The 18,935-nt window shown below is 50.5% G+C and overlaps 9 protein-coding genes across 9 annotated transcripts; 5 read left to right on the plus strand and 4 right to left on the minus strand.

The window, feature by feature from the left end:
- Positions 1-2: 2 nt before the first annotated feature.
- On the plus strand, positions 3-1,491 carry ASPBRDRAFT_149307 (putative mitochondrial outer membrane protein (Sam35)). Its single transcript, XM_067619303.1, has 3 exons — positions 3-492; positions 570-809; positions 887-1,491. The coding sequence occupies exons 1-3, from the start codon at positions 235-237 to the stop codon at positions 1,280-1,282; spliced, it is 894 nt and encodes a 297-aa protein (XP_067480843.1). The 5' UTR covers positions 3-234; the 3' UTR covers positions 1,283-1,491.
- Positions 1,492-1,862: 371 nt separating this feature from the next.
- Positions 1,863-3,081, minus strand: ASPBRDRAFT_53752 (uncharacterized protein; the record flags this gene model as incomplete). The annotated part of the gene is made up of 6 exons (XM_067627115.1): positions 1,863-1,993; positions 2,119-2,211; positions 2,260-2,638; positions 2,687-2,791; positions 2,843-2,908; positions 2,968-3,081. The coding sequence occupies 6 exons, from the start codon at positions 3,079-3,081 to the stop codon at positions 1,863-1,865; spliced, it is 888 nt and encodes a 295-aa protein (XP_067480844.1).
- Positions 3,082-3,371: 290 nt separating this feature from the next.
- Positions 3,372-5,727, plus strand: ASPBRDRAFT_508949 (FAD-binding oxidoreductase). The gene is made up of 6 exons (XM_067626628.1): positions 3,372-3,728; positions 3,793-4,189; positions 4,250-4,340; positions 4,441-4,771; positions 4,832-5,037; positions 5,145-5,727. The coding sequence occupies exons 1-6, from the start codon at positions 3,508-3,510 to the stop codon at positions 5,426-5,428; spliced, it is 1,530 nt and encodes a 509-aa protein (XP_067480845.1). The 5' UTR covers positions 3,372-3,507; the 3' UTR covers positions 5,429-5,727.
- A 298-nt stretch (positions 5,728-6,025) lies between these two features.
- Positions 6,026-6,984, minus strand: ASPBRDRAFT_194533 (cell division control protein 14; the record flags this gene model as incomplete). Its single annotated transcript, XM_067620762.1, has 2 exons — positions 6,026-6,660; positions 6,729-6,984. The coding sequence occupies 2 exons, from the start codon at positions 6,982-6,984 to the stop codon at positions 6,026-6,028; spliced, it is 891 nt and encodes a 296-aa protein (XP_067480846.1).
- Positions 6,985-8,216: 1,232 nt separating this feature from the next.
- On the plus strand, positions 8,217-9,453 carry ASPBRDRAFT_28812 (FPP/GGPP synthase family protein; the record flags this gene model as incomplete). The annotated part of the gene is made up of 2 exons (XM_067622564.1): positions 8,217-8,638; positions 8,706-9,453. 2 exons carry the CDS (start codon positions 8,217-8,219, stop codon positions 9,451-9,453), a joined length of 1,170 nt encoding a protein of 389 aa, XP_067480847.1.
- A 458-nt stretch (positions 9,454-9,911) lies between these two features.
- Positions 9,912-10,960, minus strand: ASPBRDRAFT_194535 (Smr domain-containing protein; the record flags this gene model as incomplete). The annotated part of the gene is made up of 4 exons (XM_067620763.1): positions 9,912-10,326; positions 10,407-10,657; positions 10,758-10,858; positions 10,924-10,960. 4 exons carry the CDS (start codon positions 10,958-10,960, stop codon positions 9,912-9,914), a joined length of 804 nt encoding a protein of 267 aa, XP_067480848.1.
- A 3,803-nt stretch (positions 10,961-14,763) lies between these two features.
- Positions 14,764-16,527, plus strand: gpaA (guanine nucleotide-binding protein subunit alpha gpaA). Its single transcript, XM_067626640.1, has 4 exons — positions 14,764-15,175; positions 15,253-15,595; positions 15,654-16,210; positions 16,270-16,527. Exons 1-4 carry the CDS (start codon positions 15,058-15,060, stop codon positions 16,311-16,313), a joined length of 1,062 nt encoding a protein of 353 aa, XP_067480849.1. The 5' UTR covers positions 14,764-15,057; the 3' UTR covers positions 16,314-16,527.
- Positions 16,389-17,125, plus strand: ASPBRDRAFT_509383 (uncharacterized protein). Its single transcript, XM_067626641.1, has one exon. The coding sequence runs from the start codon at positions 16,509-16,511 to the stop codon at positions 16,911-16,913; it is 405 nt and encodes a 134-aa protein (XP_067480850.1). The 5' UTR covers positions 16,389-16,508; the 3' UTR covers positions 16,914-17,125.
- Positions 17,105-18,523, minus strand: ASPBRDRAFT_41297 (uncharacterized protein). The gene is made up of 2 exons (XM_067624532.1): positions 18,323-18,523; positions 17,105-18,216 (listed from the first exon to the last, which is right to left on the minus strand). The coding sequence occupies exons 1-2, from the start codon at positions 18,479-18,481 to the stop codon at positions 17,332-17,334; spliced, it is 1,044 nt and encodes a 347-aa protein (XP_067480851.1). The 5' UTR covers positions 18,482-18,523; the 3' UTR covers positions 17,105-17,331.
- Positions 18,524-18,935: the final 412 nt, after the last annotated feature.

Consider the following 18,935-nt stretch of genomic DNA (forward strand, 5'->3'; position numbering starts at 1 on the left):
TGGCGGCCGGAGATTACCAGCCGGCAAATAACAAGATCAACTGAACTTAACTAAGTAAATAGTTGGGCGAGAACGGATCTGTCCCTCTGTACATCAAACACACCTACACCACCCTCGGGACTTCTAGCTGGCCTTGTCGCCAAATCTCCAGCTTCGTGAAACCGACCTCTACCTCTCCCGCCCTCTCTTGTGCCCGCCCCAATTGCGCAACTCATCCATCCATCCATCCATCCAATGACCCCCGAACACCGTGATAGTCCCGGCCAGGTACCGGACAATGTGAGCACGGTATCGCGCGCTCGAGACTTCTTCTCCGTTCCTGCGCCAATCAAGCGCATCTTCGACAGATTTCCCCTCGTGACCTACTCCTCCAATGAACTCCCGCACAGCCCATGGTCAGATAAACGTGGCAATCGACTGTATGTTTTCACCGATGCCGCAAGTGCCAGGCGTGGCAGACCGTCGTTCAACCCGCAGTGTCTCAAGTGGCAGGTACGTACTACGGAATCTAGCATGACGCTAGTCTTAGAGAACGTTGCTAATATGAGCCTCCTTTTTCGTGTCTTTAGGCATACCTAAGATTCGTCGGGATTGACGTCGACGTGATTCCTTCCAATAACCATGCATCCCCCTCTGGCGCCCTTCCCTTCCTAATCCCCGCCCACCCCGTCAACAACAACGCCCCTATCCCTTCCAGCAAACTCCAAAAATGGGCCATTGAGCAAGTTCACTGCGAGGAGGAGCAGCAGTTGGATCTGCGCTTCGAGGTATATGCGTCGTTGCTAGATCACCGGATACGAAATGCTTGGGTGCGTTACGGTCCCCCCACCCCCGTAAACAACTGTCGACGGATGTAATGTGACTGACTGTATGGGCGCTGGAATAGCTATATACCCTATACCTGGATCCTGAGGAGTTCGAGGCTGTTGCTCGACCATTGTACGTGGACCCGTCCAGTACGAATTCCGCCGTGCGGACCGCTCTCGCACTGCAGCTCCAGCAAGCTGCCCGGACAGAGATCCTAAAAACGTCATCTTACATCGATGTGGGCGCCTTGGAGGCCGAAGCTAACGACGCATTCGAGGCACTGTCCACGCTACTGGGCGACAACCTACACTTCTTTGACCGACCGAACCCTGGTCTATTCGATGCTAGTGTTTTTGCATACACACACCTGATCCTGGAGGAGAAACTGGGATGGCGACGGAACCGGCTGGGACAATTGCTGCGCCAACATGAGAACCTTGTACAACATCGTGACAGACTCCTCAAGTTCTTCTAGACGGATTGATTCATGAAAGAGTCCTCTAATTTTTCTGTACAATAAACAATTTATATGTGTCAATGTTACCCAACTAGAACTGGAACAGGCTTCCGCCTCAGAGAATGTCCGTTACAGTCATTAATCCCAGTTAATCCACTTGGGCAAGTGTCCGGTCAAGCAATATCAATACTGTACGGAACAGTTTGGCAAGCATTTGTCTCTACCCTACCAGTGCTTGGGCTTGTGAGATGTTAGTTTTCTCGCTAGCCAATGTCAACTCCGCGTATACATACGGGCATTACGCCGGCTTGACCCTTATAAGCCGACCGATTCGGCATTGACGGAAGCAGTAAGAAGCATCATTACGTGGGCATGGAACCTTCACGGATAGAATACCCGAACCTGCTCCGGCTTCCTCTGCCTATGGATGTCTTTCGTTGCACCATCGAGCTGATGTATTACACACAATAGCCATCACTGCTCCAGGCATCAAACATGATTGACAGAGCATGTCTCCCCATCTGCATAGGCTTTGGTAGTTGTGGTCAATTCTCCCTGCCCATATATTGGGGCGATAAACTCCTGGCTTTCACTTCTCTCATAGGCTCTTTGGATCTCCGTCTTCTTTGTGATCCCACTCATTGTCCAACTGTGACGGCGCAGCTCGAAGTCCGACGTATAACTTTGCTGTGTCTCCGCTGAGTGGCTCGTGGGAAAGAGAGAACCATGCTTAAAAAAGTTTTCGCAAAGAGGGGAGAGACCCTGACATCAGGCCGAGATTGAATTCAATCTCCATCCAAATGAGGGATGTGGAGGCTGAGTCTGAGAAATATCAGTGATTTTTTGCTGTCCACATGATGTAGGGACCATACAGGTGAAATTTGTCGTATCATTAGCAAACTTTAGTGTTGAGAACCGCACGAGGGCAGCAACACATGCGGTGAAGCCTAGACCATCATCAACATTTGAATTATTGATTTCCCTCGAGAACTTACCAATGCAGAGCAGCCCCAGCACAAGCATTCGCCTCCTTATTGGCATCTGCAAGTGCCAGATAGGCCTTATCGGAAGTACTAGGATCGACACATCTAGTACGAACATTATGACACCCTGCATCATGAGAATTGCGTATGAGGTCTCAGTGGGATAGCAGCTAGAATCGGTGATGGTCTTGTCGTAGGCCGCTTGGACTGGGCGACATTGAAGGACCAGCGCGAGGGTCCCCGAGAGGGTGAAGGCCGCGATGATACCAAGAAGGGCTTTCCCAGCAATGTGGACGAAGCGAGTCGGAAACAGACGCATGATGAAGATGAGCAGGCTCGCTTTTACAGCTGCTGCAATGACTAGGTATGCGCATTGTGAGGCATATTCGAGCTGCAAAGATCAGTTTCGGCAAAAGCTCAGGGCCCTCGATGTACGAACGGTGAGAAAGACAACCAGGTGGTCTGTAGGGACATATTTCATAGGCCGACCCAATCCATAGTATGTGATGATATATGCCAGGGCAGAGAACAGATCCACTCCGATCTAGTCAGTCAGTTATCATGCGCAGTGAACTTGATCGGCTGCGTAACTCACAAGAGCACCCAACACCAACCAGTCGTCCAGCCCGAAAGTATTCAGAACGAACTTGCGCAGATACAGCTACCACGGCTCAGTTAGTTTTACCTCCAGGTTACTGCAGGGATGCTGATGATACATACTCTAAGCACACACACCAAGGTTGTCGGAATCGCCAGTGTCAACACAATGATCCGCACCGCGATGGTCATGGACGATGCTGGCACACCGTCCTGTTGCTCGATAGACCCACCCATCCTGGCCGTCTCTCAGGCACCAAAGTAGAGGTGGTCATTAGGATGGACAGAAAAGAGAAAGCAAAGGCTGGGAGAGCCATCATTTCTAGAGCATTGGCCTGGGGTGCTGTGGACCACGAAAAAACTGCGAGTCCATCATGCCAATGCTCTTAACGTACAATTGAAACACAGATTTATGATTTCTAGACGCCAAACTCGACGCTTGTCAAACATTGACAGGGATCTGGATCCTGGTTGCAAGATCGCTCACAACGCCGGCGCAGATAGCGTCTTGTCGGTTCCGCGCCAATATCCACCGTTCCTATCACGGAATTGGATGACAAGGATGCCTTCTTCACGATCTTCCTCGCCTTTCTTTTCTTTTTCTTCCTCAATTTTCGGTGTGTGACAGCTACCTGCATCTATAGCTCGTGCATAGATCACACAATGGCTGCGGCAGTCGTGGAGATCGTTGCCAACGCCTGCCATCTAGACCAGGAGAAAGTCTCGCATGTGGAGACCCTCTTATCACGATTTGACAGCCTGTCAACTGCAGAACAAGACCGGGAACGGGCTTCTTACGTTGTCGCCGCCTTCCCCCTGTTCTTTGGCGCAGCTGCCGTCGTGCACGGGTCCAATGGCTATGAGCCGCAGCGTATAGTTCCCTGGTATGCCTATAAACTTGAATTAACCACCAAAAGAATGCCTTCACCAACCACCACAATTGACCAGGTCTACCAATTGCTGGCTTCAACCTCGGGTGATTGTTTGTCCCGGGTCTGCCCAACAAGTTGCAGCTGCGCTGGCGCTGTGCCGCTTCTTCCACGTCAAGTTCTCCATCCGGGGTGGGGGCCATTTGCAGATTCCGGGCTTCACCAGCAACCTGGACGGCGTAGTCATCTCCCTGGGAGCATTTGACCGAATTAAAGTGGCGGAAGATAAGTCCACGGCAGAAATTGGTGTCGGATTGAGATGGTTGGAAGTATATCGCCGTCTTGAAGAGCACGGGGTGGCGGTTGCAGGAGGAAGAGTGCCTTCGGTAGGGGTGTCCGGCTTGTTGCTTGGCGGCGGCATCTCCTTCCAGAACAGCCAATATGGCGTTGGCGCCATGGGTGTCTGCAACTACGAAGTTAGTGTATCCCTTTCTATATTCCCTGGTAAGCTGCGGCAGCTAATATCTAATTGACAGGTTGTCCTCGCTAACTCGCAAGTCATCAATGCCAATGCCTACGAGAACCCCGATCTATTCTGGGCCCTCAAGGGTGGCGGGCCCAACTTCGGTACTATACCACCACCATCACTATCATGCATGACCAGCAACACCAGCATATACGGTCGCAGTGCTGTTCAGCAACAAATGTCTAATTGAGCACCTCCTAGGAATTGTCACCAAGGTCGAAATGAATACAATACCCAATCAAATATGGACCGAAGTTCGCATCTATCCTCTCACGGCAGCCGGCCAATTGCGCGCCGCTTTAATGCAATACCAGGATGCCATCGAAACCGACAACAAGGCGTCTCTCATCTGGAACGCCACCAACGATATCATCCTCATCGTTTACTTTTACTGCGCGCCCGTCGAGAATCCTCCCGTCTTCCGGGCCTTCTATGACATACCTTATCTCACTAGCTTCGTGCCCCCGGGTATCCGCACCGTCTACGATCTAGTCCAGGCCGTGGCATCCGTGAATGAAGCCGAACCTACTATGTATGCCAGAATTCTGGAGTATATACCAAAGAAAGAACACCGACCTAACAACTCTCGCAGCCACGAATTCCGCACCATGTCCAGCCGCCCCAGTCTAGAAGTCTACGAGGCCATCGAACAAGCTCACGCCGAGCAAGCCGAGGCTCTCAAGGACGTGGAAGGCATAGCCTTAACGACCGTTATTCAGCCCATGTCTTCACTAGCCATGGGAGAAACGCTCAAAAATGGCGGAAGTCCTCTAGGTTTGGAACCCGTTGGACAGCAGTGTATGTATACCCCTACCACGCCCCTTATATAAGAAGGACATAAGAAGGATAGGTAATCGCTCTATGCTTCTCTTCTGGTAGCTAATGGAGTTATTCTTGTGGTATAGGGTTCCTCGCCCGAGCAGACTGGAAGAACATTCAAGATGAGGAACGGGTGCGCGATGCAGTGCGCAAAATCGTAGATGCGGCGGAATTCGCGGCAAAACGGACGGGCGTGTACCTCCCCTATAAATATTCGAACTATGCGGCGTGGGATCAGGATCCATTGGCGAGCTATGGTACGGAGAATGTGAGACGGTTGAAGGAAGTGGCGAGGAAGTATGATCCCGAGGGGGTCTTTCAGACATTGCAGAATGGGGGTTGGTTGTTGAGTAAGGTTGGGCTGAAATAACTTACTTAGTGATAGACCTTCAAATACTTACTAGACTGGCAGGTAGGTAATAGACTGTACATACGTAAGTAGACACAGGACTAGCTAAAAGATTTATGGTTTCCATAGCGATGTGGCTCAGAATGTTCAAATTGGGTGTTGCCGGAGCTCAGGTCTAAGACATGCATTGAGCCCAGACATGGGAGGCAAACTACTCAAGAGAAGCCATGGCCGTTCATAACAATTCATTCAGGGTCGCATAAAATTAAAATAGACATGATCGCAACGTGACACATGAGACATCAGACGGATGCATGAGTCATGGAAAGAACGTTCACAGAAAATGAGGGAAGAAACAGGATAGAGGCTGTTGTGCCGGATGCATAGACCGTACCAGACGGGAAAGGCTGATGAGTGAACAAGAGACAAAGGAAATGGCAGGACGAAGGAACAAAGGGAAAAAAAAAAAAGAAAAGAAAAGAAAAGAAAAGAAGCTTGAGGATATCAAGAGAGAAACAAAACCATTATAGAAAACAAAACCCCAGCCATGATACCGTTATCCATGCACGCTCAACATAAACAAAGAGATTCAGAACCCAATTGACGCTCGTAACACCGCTAATAGACTGTTGCTCCAAAGGGTGCTGTTTCTTTCAAATCCTCGACCAGATCCTCCACATTGTTCAAATACCGGCCCAACAATGCTTGCTTCTCGTCGGTCGTACGTGTGTCCCGATGCGCCTTTCCGCCGCCGTGAGCGCCGGGAACATTAACACTCCGGGAGACTGGGGAAACACCAAGTTTACTAGGACTCCGCTGATGTCCAAGGACTGCCGTGTTGGGCGCGCTGACTGCGCTGGTGGGGATCATCGGTGTTTCCGGCATCAGGTAGAAGTACAGAAATTCGACGAGTTTAAGCTTGACTTCACGCGATGTTGCACGTTGCTTGAAAAGTGAGGTCACCGTCAGGAGTCCATCAAGTCCCTCGAAGGTGCGCGTGTTGGCGGGGTGGTCCAAAAGAGCAGTGACCAAGGTAAGGAGGGTCGCAGACTGGATGGCGGGACAGTTGATTGGGTCGAGGAGGTCCAGCAGGAGGTTCATGTAGATTTCGCGTGCGAACAGTGTGCGCGACGGAGGGTGGAGGAGGAGCACACCCTGTATCAGATCAAGTGTGGAGACGATGAGAAGGTCATTGGTGCCATTGCTTCCCCGTCCAAGCAGGTGTTCGAGACATGTCACCAAGCGCATTGCGACTGGTTGCAGTGCATTAGTGTTGGGGACTCATCACATAACCGCGAATCGGCGGATGGGCGACACTTACCATTCCATTGAAAGCCCTCTTGAAGCTTGAAAAATTCCCTGAAGGCCGGATCATCTCGAAGCTCGGCCAAAGACTTGGGCACCGGTTGCGGAGCCCCAAAAGACAAAAGGGACCGCCGTTTGTCAGACGCCGGGCGTTTCGTCTTGGATAAACAAATCTGCGCGAGGAGCCCTTCGACCTGCCGCAGCCCTTTGCGAACTTTGCTTGGTTCGTAAGAGGAAAGGTAATCGAACGAGTGTGCCAGCAAAGCCTCCATGAGTAATACAAGGCAGAGGTGATCAGTAGCACGGCTATTTCCAGAACCAACGGAGGAAATAAAGGAACTAGGTTGCAGGTGAAGGAAAACGGGTGAAAAAGAAAAAGACGGGCCGTGATCTGTCAGTCACCAAGGACCCTGGGCCAAGAGATACGGCGCTATCTATATGTAGTACCTTAACTTAAGAGAGGAGCCAGAAAAATAAATCGAACACGGCTGAGCCCAGGCGCTTGGAGAATGGGGGCCTTAATTAAAGGCTACAATGATTGGTGAGCGATAGTCGGTGGGCTCGATCAACTAGCGAAGAAATAGTTGTTGTCATCGTGTGAAGCTGATCGAGCCGATTTAGACTCGGTCACTGGCTAGCCTTAGTGACTGCAGCTCCCCCACATCCGACAAAAACACCCGATGGTTGTCCCGGAGACGCACGATCGTGTTCCAATAAGCGTGCTACGTCGACGCCATGAAGAACAGGATCTCCTTGATAGCCTTCAGCTAATGATGTCAAGAGAGGGATCCATTTTTCAGCTACGCCACCAAGGCCTAATAATTATAATGCCGTCACCCGTTGGGTTGCAAGAAGAAGTTCTTGAAGAAGTCGGTCAGTTTGGAGCCAACAGCATATAGCATGGAATGGATGTTTACTAGGCCCACCGACCGTGCTCACGACAAACTTGCTGCTCGTGGCTGGTGCAACCACTCAGACGTCACAGCCCCTTGCATATCATGAAAATTATAATCCCGTCACACTCGTCATCACACTAGATCACACTGCAGAGTATATCAGGGTATCTGGTGTGACTCTCGAGAGGAGGGGGAAGTGAGGAGGCATTCCAAGCTGTCATCGGATCGGAGTTTCCCAGCTTCCTAGTTTCGCCGACCCATGATCATGTGACCACAACCGGGGAAGCCGTGCATGTGATTGATGCTCGTCGTCACTTGAACCATTTCCCCGCAGCAAAAAGCTCCCTCAAAGTGCGCCTTGTGCAGCCTGCAATCCGCCCTTTCAAGTTGGTTACTTTCCCCTTCATTCCTGGGGAACACCGGGCCTATTTATTGCGGTTGTGCCCTTTTCTGCTTCATACCTGTAAGATGGGCTTGCTCACCCCTCCCCTTTTTGACGGTTGCCTCGCTGTTACAGCCTTGTCTTCTCTCCGAAAACCTCCCCCTCTCCGCTCGCGACGAGACCCAGCCATCACCTGCGGGACACACAGGCAATTAACATTCTAGTCATGTCTACAGGACCATTTCCAAACGTCTCTGCTAGCAGTCCTCTCCAATTTGGACTGAATTCCCCCACAGGTAGTTCCATTGACGGCACGGGCGCAGCTAGCCTGGGAAAGCCAGACTTCCTGGTGAGCCCGGCCATGGACCACGTAGGGTCGAATGAAGATGGGCTCCCAACAAATACGTATCACTCGCACATGCATCATCGTAATCGCTCCAGTGTTGATGGAACCAAATACAAGGATGGGCAATGGTCGCCGGAAAATGAGAGGATCGTTATGGGGCCGTACGATTATATGTTACAGCACCCCGGCAAGGACATACGGCGGCAGCTTATCAACGCTTTCAATGTGTGGTTGAAGGTACCTCCGGAGAGCCTATCAATCATCACAAAGGTGGTGGCCATGCTTCATACTGCATCGTTACTGTAAGCTGTTTCTCATCATTATGCCTCGGTTTAACGGACACAACCTGACCTATGGCGTATGAGCCAGGATCGATGATGTCGAGGATAACTCCATCTTGCGACGTGGTATCCCAGTAGCTCATAATATATACGGCACCGCGCAAACCATCAACTCTGCGAATTATGTATATTTCCTTGCTCTGCAAGAGGTGCAAAAGTTGAACAATCCCGCGGCGATCAACATCTACGTCCAAGAGTTATTGAACCTACACCGCGGTCAGGGAATGGATCTCTTCTGGCGAGACACCCTGACTTGTCCCAGCGAGGACGAATATTTGGAGATGGTCGGTAACAAAACTGGGGGCTTGTTCCGACTTGCAGTGAAATTAATGCAGGCCGAAAGTAGCTCCGGCAAGGATTGCGTGAGCCTTGTCAACGTCATGGGGCTTATTTTCCAGATCTGCGACGACTATCTCAATCTGTCCAACACTACGTACACAAAAAACAAAGGTCTCTGTGAAGACCTCACGGAGGGAAAATTCTCCTTTCCCATCATCCATAGTATCCGCTCCAACCCAGGAAACCATCAGCTTCTCAACATTCTCAAGCAAAAGACGAAAGATGAAGAAGTCAAGCTGTATGCAGTCAGTTACATGGAGAGCACTGGCAGTTTCGCGCACACGCGGGACGTGGTCCGAGAATTGCGAGCCAAAGCACTGACCCTAATCCAAGAGATCGATGGTGACCAAGCAGATGGGCGTGAGGACGGCGCCATGGTCCGGGCAATACTCAACAAGATCACCGAGTCGACCGTCGGAGAGTGTGGTCCCCAGTAAGCCTCGATAGACGATGATCAAAGCGCTCATGGTCGGGGAATATTCGCCGCCATCCCTGGTTGGTTAGTCGACTGGACGGACCTCGTATCTATGCAGCATGTTGAAACGTGATACCTTTTAACCTATTGATCAGGTGTATTACTTATAATCTGAAACATTGCACCCATAGCGACTCTAAATACGAACTTTCTCTTCTTTCCTTCTTTCTTTCCTCCTCTTCTAGTCCGTAAAAGAATAGAAACCAGAACACGTAAATCACCGTCTATCTAGATACTGAATCCAATACACAGCCCCGGGGTATATGTAATCTTCCGCCAAATGCCCGAATTGGGCGAAAGTCCAATCACTGGCAGTCATGCCTGCTCACGTACCTTTCCCTGTCTATGCCAATCGTATATCATATCATATATAGGCCAAAAGATGTTGTTTGCCCAAACGATATTAACCCCAACCCCTCTTCACATGACCACACAGCAAGCCTTCTCCAGCTTACTGAGCACCTTAGGCAGAATTGCATTGACCACCTGCTCGATCTCATCCTGGTTACCCGCACCCTGCTGTTGTTGCTGCTGCTGCTGCTGCGGCTGGGAGCCAGCATAATGCTGCTGTTGCGAGCCGGGATACTGCTGCTGTTGTTGCGGGTGAGCATAGGTGCCCGAGGGCTGCTGCTGATGCTGAGGATATTGCTGATAGTGAGGATGATTGGGCGTTGGCGCAGTCTCCATATCCGCCGGCCCACCAGTCAAATTCACATAAATGCGCCCTGCGTTTTCCTCAGTCGCATACTGGAGACCAAGTTCCTGACAGACTTGTTCTACTCGAGGCTTGATTTTCTGGATATGGTTGGCGGAATGGTTGCCTTTGCCGACGATTCTATTTATTGGAGAGGTTGAACAATTAGCGATTCTGTTGCTGGTAAAGAAGCCAGGGTATAACATGAAAGGGACGCTTACACATGGAGATGATCCTGACCATGCGATTTCGCATACTTAATCCTCTCCTCCAGGATTTCCTCTGCCTCCTCTACGAATTGTCCGTGCAGATCGATGGTGTCTGCCGCGACGCGCCCGTTGGCGTTATTCTCGCGGAAGATGAACTCCGACGCTTGCTTGTTGTATTCTTCCATCTTGCGACCGTGGGCTTTGCCTTGTTCGGAGAGCTCTTTGGCCTTGGCGCCATCGCCGCTGGAGTAGGCTTCTTGAGACTGATCGTTTAATATGAATTAGCTGATTGTTCTTTTCTCTTTTCGCGGACAGTTTGGAGGTCACGGGGAAAAATTGCGGCAGTGGTTGTCAATGGCATACCCGTTGGAAACATGAGTTGCGCTTTGAAGCTTCTTGTCGGGCTAAGTTGCGGAGACGGTCGTATTCAGCCTCTGCATCTTGACTCTGGTCGTGACTGAAGGCTTCGGCAACGGTGTTGTTAGTTTGTTGGAAGATAGTGGTAAGAAAGGTAGGAAGGAAATCATACCCCGAGGGCCCATGTAGGACATTTCATGCTCATGCATTCTGGGGACGAAAAGCGGGTGTCTATATGTAACAGGATGTAGCGATGACGAGACGGCTTATCTGCCACGGATAGTTGATCTGTAATGGTATAGTCTGTATGCGATGTCCTCGATCTCGAAGGGGAAAAAAGTGTAGCGCAAAGGCAAGGCTGCGAAGGAAGGCCGATCGCGCAAGTGGATGTTGCAGTCCCTGAGAGATGGATCGGGGATTGGAGCCGTGGATGGATCAGTGGAGCGGCGATCGGATTGGCCGATGAGCCAGCCAGGGATCTTGGATGGAATTGCACAGGAAAAAAAGGCTGGGCCGGCTTGGAGATCCATAGTCACCTTCTTTCTTAGATAACTTCATGCGTTAGTTAAGCAATATGTTAGTGATCGGTTCGGGTTGAGTGTCTTACACCTCTGCACAGTCTCCCTCAGCCTTTCCTTCGTATTGACAGGACGCACGGTCAGCCAACCCCATCACAAGTTGCAACGGACTGGGACACTTTGGAAGCCTGTCAGCCCATTTCCGGGCTTACTTAGGATCCTGCAGATTATCATCCGCCAATCCTAAGCCCTTCAGCAGTTCTGCAGCTTGACCCAGAAATAGCAGGTCGTTGCTCTAAATGATAATCATCGTCTCCATCGATTTATGTTCAGCACTGACCGTATTCAGCAAGTTCTCAAGAGCCATATCACCGAATCATTTAAAGCATCTACAATAAGGTGTCTACGCCAAGGTCACCAAGTCAGTGAAGAGTGGAAACCAGGTCAATAGTCCGGCCATGCTCCATGCGAGGATGGGGATAAGTCCATTTCGAGCTGCCTTCTTAGGTTATCGGTCGGCAGCGGCAGGAGTTCTCGATTATAAGCAGCCGCGACCATCCCGGTGATATAGCATAATTTCGGTTCATCATCATTAGTATAACCCAGAGTGGTAGGAGAGTACATGTCAGGCAGCTCGCCACGAGGCCTTTCCTCCGGTCGAAGAGGGGGGGAAAGACGTGATGAAAAGGAGACGACAATCATCATGAATAGCGCGCGCGGTAAAAGCAAGCGACTAGGGCGACTAGACAGTGGAGAAGTTGGTCTCTAGTCGAGTGGCAGAACCACGGAATTCGGTTACCGGCCTCCATTTCAGCAAGCAACATCTGAGCAGATTCATCTTGCACGATCCAGGCGGGTCATTCCGCCTGTGCATGTCCGGTGGTTGTGGGAGGAATTCTTGTGGCTGAACCCTTCATCCATGGGAATTGTTGTCACAGCATGAGATGATGCGAGTTTGAAGAGTGCACAGTGAAGCAAGATGTTGCCACTGGACGAAACCACAAGCGTGTATCAGATGATATGATGAGCAGCGAATGTTTCTTTCTCCCTTTTGTGCGGAGAAGCGATCGACGGGCAGTTTGCAAGTGGAGTTTACCATACGGTACCTGGCCGTAGGAACAGGAACGACAATATTCCTCCGTACGCTAATGCTCATCCCAATCTTGAGGCCATCCACCTTTTCCACATGGTATGCTGCAGTAGTAGCCTCCGCTGGATGCATCGATAACCCCGTATATCATCACATCAGACATGCACGATTCCGCCAACGTTTGATGTACCTCCGAATGTCCAGCCTACGAACAGATAATTCAGAGCGCCACTGTCTTCGAATAGCTCCAAGCCCAAGACATTCTGGAACAAGCCAACTGACCGCGTAACTTTGTGTGAGGGAAAGCCAGCCATGATTCCGTGGTGTACCTGGCGATCGGGCGCTGAGCGTGCCGGGCCTCCACCGCGTGGTGGGCACCTGAAACTGCAGGCGCCCCTTCCAGGTTGCACCCTTACCAGGTTTAGAAACGGTCGGCTACTTTGTACTGCGAACTGTTGACGATGTCTGCTGCTGCTGCTATTGTCAATCATTATTGCTGCAGGACTAGTCTGGCCCATTACTGATGAGCAGCAGAAACAGAGAAATCTGGGATTGATTTCGTCACCAGTGGAGGCCAGCGCTTAGTAGTATGATTTGAAGAGTTTAAAAAGGCCTGTCGAATGGCATCCCGGTCGCCATGGCCATCTCCTACAGGTGCGCACTGCAGATCTGCGTCATCCGGAAATTAATTCATGCAACTGAATCATTATTCATAACATCTAGTTTGCACTCTATATAGAATTTGGGGCTGAACCTCTTTTCATGTCTTGTAATTTGCTGTATCACTATCATCCCTTATGCTTGCTACCGGCTTGCTGTAGATAGTATAGAATGGTGTTGTAAGTTGATTAGTTAAGTAGTTGATTGTGTTTGAAATGGGCTTTTCGGCCTTGATGTAAGAGACTATGCCTCTTTCGAATTGCCAGGATTTTTACCTCCAGTACCACCGGGAAAAGAATACAGATTGGAGCACAGCCAACTTCATAGGAGTAAGAAGAGTCGGCCGTCGAAAAAGGGGAGGGAACTACTTACTACTACCTAGTAGGTACTGGGTAGTAACTCATTGTAATTCGCATTGCCATTGGATCGTGCTGGTTTTTTCCCTCCACTGCCACCCCTTACCAGCAGGGCCAATCAGCAAGCAGAGACTGGGTCGCCATCGCCATTACCAAACGAGACGACTCCACTGCCCCTATTGGTGTGGTCCAATTATCATCGCTCATAGGTTGGAAACCGGGTCAGCTTATCGTTCCAGAAAAAAGAGGGAATAGTCAAACCGTCAATGGCAAAAAGAAGGAGAAAAAGGGAGAAAAAAAGGTTTATAAAACCTTCCATGATAAAAAATCATAACAAAAATATTGGAAATCAAATGGGAAGAGCCTTTCCTCCAGGCCTTTTACCCCCCAATACTCACCTCGTACTAGACTACTTACTACTTTACTACTAGTAGACTAGCAGCAGCAGGTACCGGCACTCGGTAGTGATGGTGTCGGCGTATCAGCCTGCTGCGTTTCGCTCTAGTTTCCCCCAATCAATCCCTCCTTTTCAAGCCAGCCTAGTTGTTAGTAGTAGTAGTAGTAGTAGTAGACTCTCTCACTCTCTCTTTCTTCTTCACTCTCGGGACTGCCTCAGGATCTCGTCTTGGCCCCTCTTTTTTCCGTTGCCCGACTCATTACTCAACTCTGGAAGTCTGCCCCCCCTTACGACCTGTTGAGCTTAATCCTTTCCCTCCGGTCCTTCAGCCTCGCTCGCTTTACTCTCACTCATTTTCTTTTTCTTTTCCCTTTCGATCTCGTGTCTCATCTATTCCCTTCCCACCACCCCCTCTTCTTCTTCCTCTTCTTCTCTTTTCTTCTCCTCCTTTCATACCCCAACTCTTCACGGATCGGGATAGAACCAACATCTCCCCTTAGAGTCATTGGGTTTACTTCGTCCGTTTCTATTCTATTATTTACTTCTCCTTTCGCTATCCTCTTCCCATTCAGCTTCTCTGGGTCCATCCTTGTTTGAAATCACCGCCATTGGTGTATTTCCCTGTTCCACCTTCCTTTCGCCTCCTTTCCGCCTACTAGTCCCAGACGCTCCGCGCTTATATTTGATTTTTCCCCTGCCGCCCGTTCCTTTGCGTCCGCTTGGCCTTTAGTAATAATATCATCCCCGGTTTAATTCCTCTCTTCTCTTCCTCCTTCCCCCAGTCGGAGTTGGATATATCAAGTTCTCGAGCAAAGTGAGTGGCCCTTCCTTCTCGTTGTTGCCTTTCCTCTCCGCGCGCTTCCTCTTTGCCCGAGGATCCCCTCCCCATGGTGGACGGTGCTCCCAAGCCTTCCAGTTGACGCATCAGCTGCACCTCCTTGCGTCAGCACGATCTCTGAACCTGGGGGTAACTGCTGCTTTCTGGTTCTGATCCTTTTCCGACACTCAAAAATCAAATCGTGCGTCGTTCATTCGATTGTTTCTCTTGGGGTGTCCGATCGTGGCTCTTTCCGCGTTCACCCACGGTCGACGGGGCAAGGGGCTGGCCGATTTATAATTTTACAATACACGGAGAATTCGCTTCCATGGCTGACATCTTTCCCTGCGGACAGGCTCGTTACTCTTGACGTTCACTACCACCCACCTACCCACACCATTCTCCCCCCTCCGCTACACCTTTAGACTTTTCATCAATCACTCCCAACGTTCATTACACGCCGCCAAAATGGGTTGTGGAATGAGTACCGAAGACAAGGAGGGCAAGGCCCGTAACGAGGAGATTGAGAACCAGCTCAAGCGGGACAAGATGATGCAGAGGAACGAGATCAAGATGCTGTTGCTGGGTATGCGCCTCCTCTCCCCATACATGATGTCGCAATGCCTTCGCTGGAACGTTGAGGTTTAATGATGTTTTCAATAGGTGCTGGAGAGTCCGGAAAATCGACCATTCTCAAGCAGATGAAGCTGATCCACGAGGGCAGCTACTCCCGCGATGAGCGCGAATCCTTCAAGGAAATCATCTACAGCAACACCGTCCAGTCTATGCGCGTCATCTTGGAGGCTATGGAGTCGCTGGAGCTGCCTCTGGAAGATGCTCGCAACGAGTACCACGTTCAGACCGTCTTCATGCAGCCTGCTCAGATCGAGGGCGACAACCTGCCTCCGGAGGTCGGCAATGCAATTGGCGCTCTGTGGCGCGACAGCGGTGTCCAGGAGTGCTTCAAGCGGTCTCGTGAATACCAGCTGAACGATTCCGCCAAGTAGTAAGTGCTGCCGCGTCTGTCTCGGTCTAGTTGGAGCTTTGGTTAACCGAACTTTTAGCTACTTCGATGCCATCGACCGTATTGCGCAGCCCGACTACCTCCCCACCGACCAGGATGTTCTCCGCTCTCGTGTCAAGACCACCGGTATCACGGAGACTACTTTCATCATCGGCGATCTGACCTACCGCATGTTCGACGTTGGTGGTCAGCGTTCGGAACGTAAGAAGTGGATCCACTGCTTCGAGAACGTCACTACGATCCTTTTCCTGGTCGCCATCTCCGAATACGACCAGCTGTTGTTCGAGGACGAAACTGTCAACCGTATGCAGGAAGCACTTACCCTGTTCGACTCGATTTGCAACTCCCGGTGGTTCGTCAAGACTTCCATCATTCTTTTCCTGAACAAGATCGATCGTTTCAAGGAGAAGCTGCCCGTCAGCCCCATGAAGAACTACTTCCCCGACTACGAGGGTGGTGCCGACTACGCCGCCGCCTGCGACTACATCCTCAACCGCTTTGTGTCTCTCAACCAAGCCGAGCAGAAGCAGATTTACACTCACTTCACATGTGCTACGGATACCACACAGATCCGTTTCGTTATGGCCGCAGTTAACGGTATGTTCCGCATACGTATTCGAATTGTTCAATGCACAAAAATACTGACTTGGTTTTAGACATCATCATCCAAGAAAACCTGAGACTGTGTGGTCTGATCTAATGACCGGTATATTTCGATCGAGTGAGAATCTCTCGACATTTAGACCGTACGCTATGTGACTTGTAATCTTGTCTGTTTTGCTTTTTTGCCATACCATGTCGCAGCTTTTTTTTTTTATTTTCCCCTTTTGAGAGATCCTGGCGTTGAGACATTCACTTGTCTATTTTACTAATTCCCTATTTCCTTTGTCTTGAAATGATATCTAGCCGGCTCTTTGTTATCAGCATTACCGATATCCATCCCATGACACAGAGCAGGAGTTGTTTTACCATTGCACTTTCCATTCTGTTTCTCTTCTCTGTGAGCAGCGGGTCGTCTGTGGTTCCATTGGAATTTATAGATTATCAGAGCCCGTGCTTGCGTGTCTTCTTTTTCCTCTTTATACTTACATGGGATTCCCGCGTCGTTTTCTGGTCTACCTCCCTCCGTGTTCGCGTTACCCTCCGCCCCCTCTTTCCGCCTTTCCTTTTTATCCTGTGTCTTCTTTCTCCCCAGCTGGATATCCCCATCATCTCTTGGTGCCCCTCGTCCGCCATTTTGTGTGTAACCATATATCACGCATTCTTCCATATTGGTCTCACGTGCACTGGAGGGCAATGAACGACGACAAGGCCACGGGCACGGGAGAATGACAGGGTACGCTGAATATCATGTCTTTTTCTCATGTGTCATGCCGGGTCGGTCATTGGGTTATAGTCTTGAGTCAAGGATTGTGAAATATATCTTCCGTTAAAAATTCGTGTTTTCACGTAGCAGGTCCGGTGTACAATAGGTTACCTAATAAAACAAGGGTTCGATACAGTTAAACTACTTACACATGAGCATCGTAAGGGTAGGAATATCCTATCGGCATATACTATTATCACCATGTATCTACACTAGGTGTCTAGGTCTAGGCCTAGGTTCAGCTTCAATCTCCGCCCAGCGGATAGTACTATCTACTACTACTGATTACTTTGGCACTTCTCCCCATCCCCTGTTCCTCTCCAGTGGACACTCACGCCTACGAGACAGCCCATCAAAACCTCAGCTTCGGCCCCAAGAACACAATCAAAATAGCCACCACCCACATCCCAAAGATCCACGCATACAGCATCATTCGTCCCCACCAGCCCTTCCCCTCCGTCATCCTCCGCAACATGCCCATCCGCTGCTCCGCAGCCTGCATATTCCCCGCCGTGCGATCAATCCCATCCACCGCACGAGCCAGCACAGACTTCTCCGCCTCCAGGGAAGAGTGAAACGTCTGCGCAGAAGTCTTCAGCTGCGTTGCTAGTGCGAGCATAGAGGATGTCAGGTTTTCTTGTTCCGCGCGATGAGATGAGAGCGTGTCTTCGGTCTCTTGTAATCGAGCGTCTGAGGCTGCAGATGAGGGTTGCTGGGGGGAAGAAGGATTTTTATGAAGAGAGGAGCCGGTTGCGCTGGCTGTTGTGGTGGAGGTGAATGCTGTGGGTGCGTGTGATCTGTTTCGGAGGGTAGATGGTTGTTCCTGTGTCGGAGCGGGAGTTGCTTCTGGGGCTTGTGAGGGTAGCTCGGTCGTCGTCGTCGTCGTCGTCGTCGTTGTTGTTGTTGCGGGTGCTGCTGCTGCTGTTGTTGTTGGTTCATTATCTTCCGGTACGATATTACGATCCTTCTCTTCGTGTTCGAGTTGTTCGTCGGTCGTGCTTCCCTCTTCTGGGGTACCGAGGAGGTCTTCACCGTCTAAAGAGTCGTCTTCCTCTTCTTCGTCCGATTGGGGTTCCGCCTGGGAACTACTGATCTCATCGAGGACATTCTGGAGTTGTTTAAGAATCTGCCGTTGGCGTGCAAGGTCGGTCTGCAAGTCATTGCGACGGTCGGTGGGCTTAATCTGGGGAAGGGTGCGTTCGAGGGTTTGGAGGTTGGTGCGGGCGTATTCTATGTTCTTTGGTGTATAGGTTAGTCAACAGTCAAGTTGATAACTGTAGCTGCGATTCCCACGATGCATAGCGATGAGCTATGTCGGATAAAGAACAGGCACGAGGACATACTGCGCCGACTCTCATGCGTTGGTGTTCTGACCGGCGTAATGGCTTCAGATCCGCGGCTGATGAGAGGAGATTATGTTCTAAACGAGCAACCAGGCGCGAGAGGTTCAAAGCAGCGAGGTCCGGTGAGTCCGGATACGAAGCATAGGCCGTGAGGGTCATCTTCTCTGCTTCTGCTAGATTTGCTGGGAGAAGAGGGAGGAGGGGAAGGTTGGGCATGAAGCTCTTCTGGCCATTCCATCATGTGCTGACGGGAATGCCTGTAGCAGATCTGCTGACTCAGCTATACCGAGCTGAATGTTTACGCTAGTCCCAATAGGGCAATCGGGGACTATAGAGCGTCTCGGGATTCACTCGCTTTCCTCTCTCTCGCGCCTACGAAATGCTGGGAAAGGTACCAAACAATCATCTTCGTGGAGGTCATCAATCGTCATTGAATGCTAAGCTAGGTAGGTACAAGGAGAAAAGAAAACTGAAGCACAATCTGCCACCCTTTTGGGCGCTGTCGTTCGGGACAGACGCCTGATGCTACTAGCCCGAAAATCCTCATAAGCGTCCCCGAGAGAGAAAACAAAAGAACAGGTAAACTGAACAGCGAAGCCCACAACTGAAAAAA

The sequence above is a fragment of the Aspergillus brasiliensis genome (assembly GCF_001889945.1).
Source record: "Aspergillus brasiliensis CBS 101740 unplaced genomic scaffold ASPBRscaffold_4, whole genome shotgun sequence".
Taxonomy (NCBI): Eukaryota; Fungi; Ascomycota; class Eurotiomycetes; order Eurotiales; family Aspergillaceae; genus Aspergillus; species Aspergillus brasiliensis.